At 44.6% G+C, this 8,853-nt stretch overlaps 1 protein-coding gene across 3 annotated transcripts; it reads right to left on the bottom strand.

Moving 5' to 3' along the window:
* Positions 1–2,613: 2,613 nt before the first annotated feature.
* Positions 2,614–8,651, bottom strand: c12h2orf42 (chromosome 12 C2orf42 homolog). Of its 3 annotated transcripts, none has more exons than XM_028418556.1 (9): positions 8,526–8,651; positions 6,713–7,746; positions 5,227–5,346; positions 4,993–5,109; positions 4,705–4,809; positions 3,936–4,043; positions 3,348–3,448; positions 3,096–3,258; positions 2,614–3,010 (listed from the first exon to the last, which is right to left on the bottom strand). In XM_028418556.1, the coding sequence occupies exons 2-9, from the start codon at positions 7,707–7,709 to the stop codon at positions 2,772–2,774; spliced, it is 1,950 nt and encodes a 649-aa protein (XP_028274357.1). In that variant the 5' UTR covers positions 7,710–7,746; positions 8,526–8,651; the 3' UTR covers positions 2,614–2,771. The 3 variants fall into 3 exon arrangements, with proteins under 3 accessions (XP_028274357.1, XP_028274358.1, XP_028274359.1); XM_028418557.1 differs by having other exon boundaries at positions 5,014–5,109; XM_028418558.1 differs by lacking the exon at positions 4,993–5,109.
* Positions 8,652–8,853: the final 202 nt, after the last annotated feature.

Genomic DNA, 8,853 nt, shown 5'->3' with positions numbered 1-8,853 from the left:
GCCCTGTGTTTCCTCAGGCGATGAGTGTGCACGCTGATGGATCTGGTGATGACTCGGCTCAGCCCCGACGATCAGGAAGAGCCACAGAGCGAAAGTTTGCATGTGGAGTGAAGGAGGAGGTGGAGGAGGAGGAGGAGGCTGGGGCATCACAAAAAAAAAGAAGAAAGGCTGTGTTAAATGATGCAGTGAAGCAGTTGCATAAAATGAGATCTATCCAAACACTGATGCAAAGTACAAACAAATAACTCTGACAATTTGAGGAGTTCAGTTAAAAAAATTTGAGTTTCCAGTCACGCACAGTGGACAGGACGGATGTGACACTTTATTCTTTATTTCTTTTACTTCATTTACATATTTTTAAAGACATACCTTTCAGGCACAGGCTGTCACACATCTGCACCAGACACCAAATGGTTAAATTGTGAGCCAATAAAGTTTAAAAACTCATGTACAAGTGATTAAAAAAACCCAGAACTACCCAGAATGCACAGCGACACCACCATAATGTGTGTTAACATTAATGGATAAACCTGAAAATAAAGCTAAATGATTTGTTGTTATTATTATTTTTCGTTTGTCAGCTAACTATTAAACATATGATTTAATTTAAATAGAAACATTGCATGAAAATAAAGTACATTAAGTGGTTTTTAGAAGAGTTTGTCTGCCTCTCCTTGGCGGTGGATATGATCGACCCTCTCCACACATTCATCCATCATTCAGGGCTGGTTTAACCCCCCTAATATGAGTCGATACATGTTGCTGTGTAGTCAGGAGGAACAGCGGCCGTATTGAGATGTGGGTCGTCCGGTGGGAATAACGCTGGATCTGGTTGGTTGACCAGAGGATTGACAGAAGGGGTGGGGAGGTGGGGCCTCAGGGGTCATGAGGTAAGTGATCTCCGGGCTTAATGACTTTGTGCCTGGACCGAGTCTGAGTGGAGGAGTTTGGTGTCGAGGGCCCGTAGAAACGTTGCGTGTCACGGTTTGTCGTCAGTCGGCACAGGTGTGTTGACATGTCCCGTCACCCTGCGTCTGCCTCCTCCAGCTGGCAGGTAGGCACCTCATTGGCAGGTCTGTCTCACACTGTGCATGTGTTGTTGATGTATGAGTGACTCCACCCGGCACGCTGTAGATGATGATTTCTTTTGTTGGTTTGGCCCAGAAAACGCTGACTGCTGTAGCTGATGATCGGCATTTCCTCCCAGGTTTTCCTTTTTTAAGCCTGTTTTTCTTAACTTGCACACAAAGACATCGAATACACTTTATCTGCTTATTGCGTGCAGATGATAGCAACCTTTCTGACCTCATTGTTGCACAGCTAAGTCATGGGATGAAGGATGACAGAGCGAGAACAGATTTGTAACTCTCAGTTCTGTGAGAGTTTGGGTTGTGCAGGTGGCTCCCAGGGTCACACGATAGCTCCTTTAGCATATCTAGCGCCCTCCTGTGGTTGTATAGTGCACATCAAATGTTTATTGGGACTCACTATTCACAACTTCCAACTCCTTCTGGACACACATGGACAGACAGATCAAAGAAATGAAGCATGTGATGTAGGCAGCGCAACGATCAGACAAGTATCATCAACTTTTTTGGCAAGTCCTCTTCACGGAGGCAGCCGTATTGTCCCCAATATGTTTCTACAGAAGCCCAGGGAGACATAACAGACACTTGTTCTAGAGATGGCCTCCTTTGGTGAGGGAGTAGTCAGTTGACTGCAATATCAAGGGTGACCACTAGAGGGCACTTATTCTTATACAGCAGTCCTTTACTGTTGTGTTTTACAGCCTGACGATCTTATTGCCTGATAATTTCACTGCTCTTCAGTCTGTTTTCATTTTTATCAGTGTCCAGCCTTTCTGGCCTCCTCCTCCTCCTCCTCTTCCTCTCAGTAACAGGCGAAGGAGTAAATCTCTCTCTCTCTGCCTGCTTTTCCTTCCAGAAGAAGATCGATGTGTCTCCCGTCTCCGTGACTGACAGACTACATAAACAGCTAAACGCGTGGCTCAGAGCTGTCTGGCAGCCGGGGCCCCCTGTGCAGGCAGAGGCTGTACTCACACTGATATCCTGGGGGCCTGTGAGGGAAGACAAGGCCGGGGGCTGGCACTGTTCTTAAACGCCTACACCCCCGATGTGGATGCACAGTGTGCAAGCTGCTATTCTGAGCGGTGCATATCATTTGGCGTTGTGTTCTCATGGTATTAACTTGTAATCTTAATTAATTCATGAGCATTTGGACGCATTTTAGAAGCATGTGTGATGTTTCCAGCGATGTATCACACAGTGAGTGTGTAATCGACACTTTGTGATGCCCAGAAGGGAAAAAAACAGATCAAGCCAAATTATGAAATGCAGTTTATACACCTAATTTTATTTCATGTTAACTTTTCCCAAAAGCAACGGATGCACTACTTACTCATTTTTATCTCTTCTTGAGCTGCTTGTGTTTGCTTTAAAAAAGCTCAGTACTATTGGAAAAGGAGCAGGACTCTGCCTCCATCTGCTGGTGGACTTGTGAACATACACAAGACACGCACACACTTTTCCTGTGACACAGTTTCATCTTTAGGGATCATAAACACCTTTAACAGATGTTTCTGCACACACAGGCCTCGGTGAGATGTTTATTGTCCACAGTATAAAGACTTTTTATACATTCCATGTTTTTTTTAACTTTCCCGTAAGCAAACAAATCAAACAGGAATTGTAACATTTTATCTTCACAGATTTTTGTTTTGTGTGCTGAAATAGATGCAGATGTGAGAGTCATCAGACAGTGACATGAAGAATCTGAACAGTCTTTGTGATTTTGGGTTGTGAACACTCTGACTTGTTACGGCCTCCTTTCTCTGCCGTCGTCATTTTCTTGTAGTACTCGTGCTGGCCGCTCTGCTCGTGGCCAAACTCAAAGCTTATCCTGAGCTCTCCCATGTGACAGCGAGGCAGGACGTCGGGGATCCACTCGATCACAAATGGAGTGGTGTCCTTCTGATCTGCTGTCCCCGGTCCTGGCAGAAATAAAACATCTGTAAACGCAAGTGTGATTGTGATAACGTGGCAAAAGAAAAAAAAAAAAACAGAGCAGGAACTCACCGACTTTCAGGAAGGTGCGGAGCTCCATCGGCCGTATCGCCTGCGGTCGATCTGTCCTGCTTCTTACCGGTAATTCTAGCTCAGGTGGAGGCTCGGGGCAGCGAAACCGAGAGTAGGAGCCATCCATGTTTCTTACAAAACTCTGAGTGACCTCAAGAGGCAACTGAGGTGGTAGGAAGAGCAAAGTCACAAACAACAGTGAACTCATCACTACCGCAGGAGAAATAAACTCCTTAGCTGGTTAGTGTTTACCTCTGGGGTGTCAAAGATGCGTTTAACCTGCATCAGACTGGTGATGTGCCAGGTGTACTTGGAGAACGTGCCCAGAGGAAGTCCATCATTCCTCACAAACGCTGCCGTCCACACACAAAGAGAGAGAACAGTGCTTTGTCATAAATTTAAGAAAGCAGGTGTTGTGACTCAAAGGTAGGGTAGGAGATTTTGAAAACTCAGTGAGAGTCAGCCAGATTTCGAAAGTAAGTAGGCACACGCCCCTTTCTCTCGGAGCTCACCCAAATCACATGGACACGCATTACCTGAAGACGAGCTGTGTCTGTGACTTCGGCCATCATGCACGTACCTCTCTGGTGCTCGCAGAGCAGGAAGAGAGTGACAACCAGCCAATACTCCGCGCAGGGTCCACCGGGAGGATTGGCTGATGTTTTTAGCGTTTTATAGCTTCCACAGATGATTCATATTCGTTGTTTTAATGAGAAACAGCAGAACTAATCGGTTGCTATCGGATTGTAAAGAGAAGTTACACTAATTTAACAAAAAGTGCATCAGAATGAAATCTCCTACCCTACCTTTAAGTGAACAAAACAATCAGCATATTCTCACCTGTGGTAAAGTTCGGCAGTCTCCTCTTTTTGGATCCGTGCGACAGACGCTGCTGCAGAGCGTTAAAGAAGTCTTGAGGAATGTGGTAGACGAGAGGCTGAGGTTTCCCTGAAGGAGGAGAAGAATATACAGCCGACAACATTTTACTCTGATTGTATTTATAACCAGTGTATGTATCAGTGTACATAGTATTTTAGTTATGGTAAATAAATCATTTTATAAAGATTCATATTTCCATCAATACAAATTCTGTAACTGTTCATCAGCTTGTTTACACTGCCCTCAAGTGGTGAAATAAAATAATTGCAGGTTTGAGAAGTCTTGATCAACATTCAGCTCTACTGATTTAAAAAGTCTCAAGAAGACAACTATTAATAAAGTCTATTTACAGGTTTTACACTCTCAGTAGTTTTATCTTTTCTGTATGGTCAAATGGCTTTTTATACTTCGTGTGATAATTAAAATAATGAAATGATAATCTGAGGATAATCACATTTTTAGTAAATATATACCCATTATTTTCTCATAAAATGTTAATTTATTAGTTTATTATAGAGAATATTTTTTGGCCATTTCTTTCTATTAATTCACAACTTTTATATCTATCTAAATTTAGGACTTAAACCTTAAAATTAACCCTTTTTCTGGTAGATTTCTGCTTTCTCCAGAATGTTCACCCTGACCCCGACAACATTGTGAATCCACAGATAAACTGCGAGTTATTGTGAGTCAGTATTTAACTTTTTCGTAACTCAAACTTAATCTTTACCATCAAACTGGTAGTGCATCATCTGGTGGATCCTCTCTGTGACGCTGGCCAGCCACTGATGGAAGCCCATGGACACCATTCTCTCGTCCACGGCCCGAGTGCTCCCTGAAAAACACACCCACACATTCAGTCTTTAAAGCAGACTTACTCCTACAGCCCCTGCAGAAAATTAAATGTTACGCTGCAGTGAAAGGACAGATGTCAAAACCAATGTACAACTCTTTAACAGACAGACAGCAGAGAGATGAAAAGGCAAGCAGAGGGGAGGGCTCAGCGGTCAGACAGCACCTGGAACCTTCTTCAACCCACCAGCACCAGGGCCGTTCCTCTGACCGGCTTTCTTCAGGCTGGAGGCCGACACTCCCTCTGTCCCCGCCTCAGAGGGGGAGGTTGCCACTGAAGGGGCTTCACAGAGTCAGGAAATGAAAGGAGGACAGAAAGAGAAGGAAGGACAATGGAAGATTCAGACCAACGATAATGAGTGATAAATGCTACAGTGACATCTCTCAGTGATAAAGTCACCAGAGACAGATTCATCCAGGCGAAGTTTCTTGGCTCTATGGTGGGAGCTGATGAGTTCGACCTTCAGCACAGGCTTCTCACTGGGACTGATTGTTCTACCAGGAGCATTCTGCTGCACACCTGAAAGACAAAACACGAGTCATGATGGACAGTGAAGAGGACAAATATTCATTTATTATTGTTTGGCATCAATCTACTGTTTGTTGTAGAAACTTTATTCTAGAGTCAGGCAGATGCATAGGCTATTAGTTTTTTTTTCTTGTTTCCTTAAAAAGAAAATACATTTGAGTGAGCGGCTCGTCTCTGGTCCACTTGTCTTTGTGCCACTTTTCAGTCATACAAAATACACTTCATGTAATAAGATAAGATACAATAATCCTTTATTAGTCCCCGGCAGGGGAAATTCACACTGAAAGCGTGACATCAGGACACAGACGGCCCACAGCTCACTGACTGATCCTGCCATGGAAAGAATACTGTAGAGCTGCATGGGTGTCTGGTTCACTGGGATGACCTTTGCCCCCATTGCTGACATGTTCGGAATCTCCAGGCTGCAGCAACTATCTGGTCTGTGATTCCTGAATTACTTCTTCATCTGACTGTGAGTCAATGTTTGGAGACCAATCGGAGCTTTATAGGTGTCATGGAAGGATGCTGTTTCACAGTGGATCCTAACGCAGTCAAGTATCACTATCCTCTGCAGGCAGTAGAGTAGTCTGTTTGATCCTGCACCTCCTCTCTGGTCATCCAGACCAGTAGCAAGCTATGAGCCTGGTAACAGGTAACTGTGGACATGCTGAACTCAACAATGGACAGGCAACATTTTCTTCTTAATCCCAGATGTAATGCAGCAAAGAAACATGAAGAACTCTAACTAAGGACTTTTCCCCCCAACTTCCTTAAACTAAAAACAATGTGAGAATGTCTTCCACACACTTTCAACAGAAAAAAACACGACAACATCAAAATGTTGTGGCTTCAGCTGTAGCAGGACACACGTGTTTCTTTTGTTACATTATAAATATGGCATACTCCTTCAGTCTACTTTGAACTTGCACCTCTTCTAAATGTTCCGTTTTTTCTATTATGTTTTATTCTTGGGTTGTTTTTATTTTCCTATTCTAAATCATTTCAGAAGCTATCTTAGTTTTTATATATTTGGTAAATTTTTTGGGCAGCAGTGGCTCAGTGGTAGAGCAGGGTTGTCCAATAATCGGAAGGTTGGCGGTTCGATCCCAGCTCTGCCACGTCTCCATCAGTCTCCTCCTGGGGAGCTGTGGCTACATCTGTAGTTTACCACTGCCACTGTGTGAATGTGGTGTGAATGAATAATGCATCTGTAAAGCGTCTTTGAGTGTCCTAGAAAAGCGCTATATAAGTTCGATGTATTAATTTGTGTATTTTAATTTTGTTTCTTTATTTTTCACAAAATCTTTTTGTCCATCCTTTCTTTGGTGTCACCAAAAACAAGCTCAGTTTACTGTACCGCTGCAGGTGTAGCTGATGAAGTTTGCAAACTCTGACGCCAGCTTCTCATCACTCAGGAAGGCACACACACAGGCGTAGAAGTGAAGGCAGGGCAGCGTTGTGACTGAGCCCGGAGAAGGTTGGCAGGCACACTGAAAAACACCTCCGTCTCCCTTTGAAGCCTCCAACAGTCTGCCTCCACTCACAGTGACATGCAAGAGGCCAAGAGGATGGTTAGAGTCTACATGGCACTTCACCACCAGGGTATCCTTAGAGACTCGCTGCACTAGGGGTCCCGGAGACTCCGTGGCCAGCCTCCACAGCTCCTCTTTGGCTTGAATGGAGACCTCCAACCCCTCCAGGACGGAGCTCTTGAAGGTCAGCGGCGTTGCATGTCTCTGGCACTCGATGGCTTCCTTGATGTGGACGCACAGGCTGTCAGGTGACTGTTTGTCTGACTCTGACTCGTTCTGAGTTAACCTTTGACCCTGTCTGCAAGAGGGAAAAAAGCAGCGGCCCAGGTTGATGCGGGTAAGCATGGTGGCACCGTCCCCAGTCTCTACGGTGGTTTCTGTGGGCACAAGTTCAACAAAACTCCACCACAAGCACGTGGCTCCTTTGACGAGTCCTTTTCGTTTGTGACACACTGAAAACACCTGTGCTCCTCCATCCGTGCCTCCTTCTCCCTCCTGCTCCTTTCCTCCAGTCTCCTCGCTGTCTATTATCACTCTCACCACCTCCACCCCAGAGGACTTGGAGCTCGTACCCGCTGAAGACTCTCTGAGGACCAACCCACAGGTCTTGTTCTTGCAGCTGACACCTCGGATGCCGTTGTAGACGCCACACTTAGGACACTTGCGAACACCCCTCAGGGTGGCCCTCCCCAGGTTCGAGAGAAAGGCAGGAGTTGATGCAGATTTTCTTCTGTCTCGCTGTATTGCTTCCAGGTTGAGGTGATTGGGCTGCGTAGCGGCGGATGTGACGATGCTCAGGGAGGAAGACACTTCGGTTTCCATCGTGGGAGTCAAATCAGGGTTTAGTTTGACATGAAGCCTTTAAAAAAGAGAAGATAGAACAGAAATTGGTTAATATACTGAGTTATTGAAACTTAATCAATGTCTGCACGTGTTTTACAAGTTGCCACAACTTTTGTTTTGAAGGTAGGATGTCGGCTTTACTTTAAATGTGAGCAGACTGGCTCTGGGCAGAACTTGCACTTTAAAGGGGAACTGTTTGTTGCACATCTTGTAATCATGTTTACTTTTAGAAAACAAACACTAGTGGGATATGTACCAGTGTGCTTCCAGAGTAAACAGTCAGCTGTCAGGAGCTTGTGTTGACCGTTGACCTTATTTTAGATAACCATACATGCTTAAATGCTGACAAGCTGTAGAACCAGTTGGGTTCAGGTAATCAACACAGAGCCCCCCTTGAGCTACGTTCCTTATTTTAACCCACAGAAAACGGAACCGAAAGAGGCCCTTTAGGCGCAAAGTTCCGGGTACATTCCTGCGGTGGAAACACACTGACAGTCAAAGTGTATAACAGCGTCCTCAATGAGTGTGACAAAAACACAGGCAAAAGTTTTTGACAACGTTTAGTAAACACAGCTTCAGACGAACCACCACACACACTACACACACCTATCCTATATTTACATAACTACAAGTTGGCAGCGCCACTTTATAAACGGTCATTTGACACAAAACACATTTGCAGAAGAGTAATACTTCCCGCATCTGTATAAAAGCTGCAACAACTCGCTGTAAACAAACCACCGGAACCACACACGACTCTTTCCGTCAGTGTTATAAACGAAAACTTCCAGCTACCTGAAATCCGCCTCTGTTTGGTCAAATCCACCTCTGATCTGGCCTCCAAAACTGCCTCGATCGTCGCCATTCCTCCTTACATCCCAACAGCCGCATTGCGCCTGTAACGACACTCCGGATTGGTCAGAGACTGTCACATGGGCAAAAAGAGGCGGGCATATCTACAACGACGAATCATGGGAGTTGTAGTATACATTGAACGTGTGTCATTTTAAGACGTTTCCTCAATTATTTTGGCCACTACGTAAAATAAAAAAAACGCATTTTGAAATGGAGCGTAATATGTCGAGCATTTCTTCTGTTAAATAACATTTAATAAATATTATTG

This window comes from Parambassis ranga, chromosome 12, assembly GCF_900634625.1.
Source record: "Parambassis ranga chromosome 12, fParRan2.1, whole genome shotgun sequence".
Lineage (NCBI taxonomy): Eukaryota > Metazoa > Chordata > Actinopteri > Ambassidae > Parambassis > Parambassis ranga.
This window is presented reverse-complemented; position numbering and strand designations above follow the sequence as displayed.

Excerpts from the sequence above, each read along its gene's own strand:
- c12h2orf42 (XM_028418556.1), bottom strand. The coding sequence starts at position 7,709 with ATGGAAACCGAAGTGTCTTCCTCCCTGAGCATCGTCACATCCGCCGCT. Across the intron at positions 4,810-4,992 it reads TGGGTTGAAGAAGGTTCCAG|GGAGCACTCGGGCCGTGGAC; the intron begins GTGCTGTCTGAC and ends TGTGTTTTTCAG. Across the intron at positions 3,011-3,095 it reads CCGCACCTTCCTGAAAGTCG|GACCGGGGACAGCAGATCAG; the intron begins GTGAGTTCCTGC and ends TATTTCTGCCAG.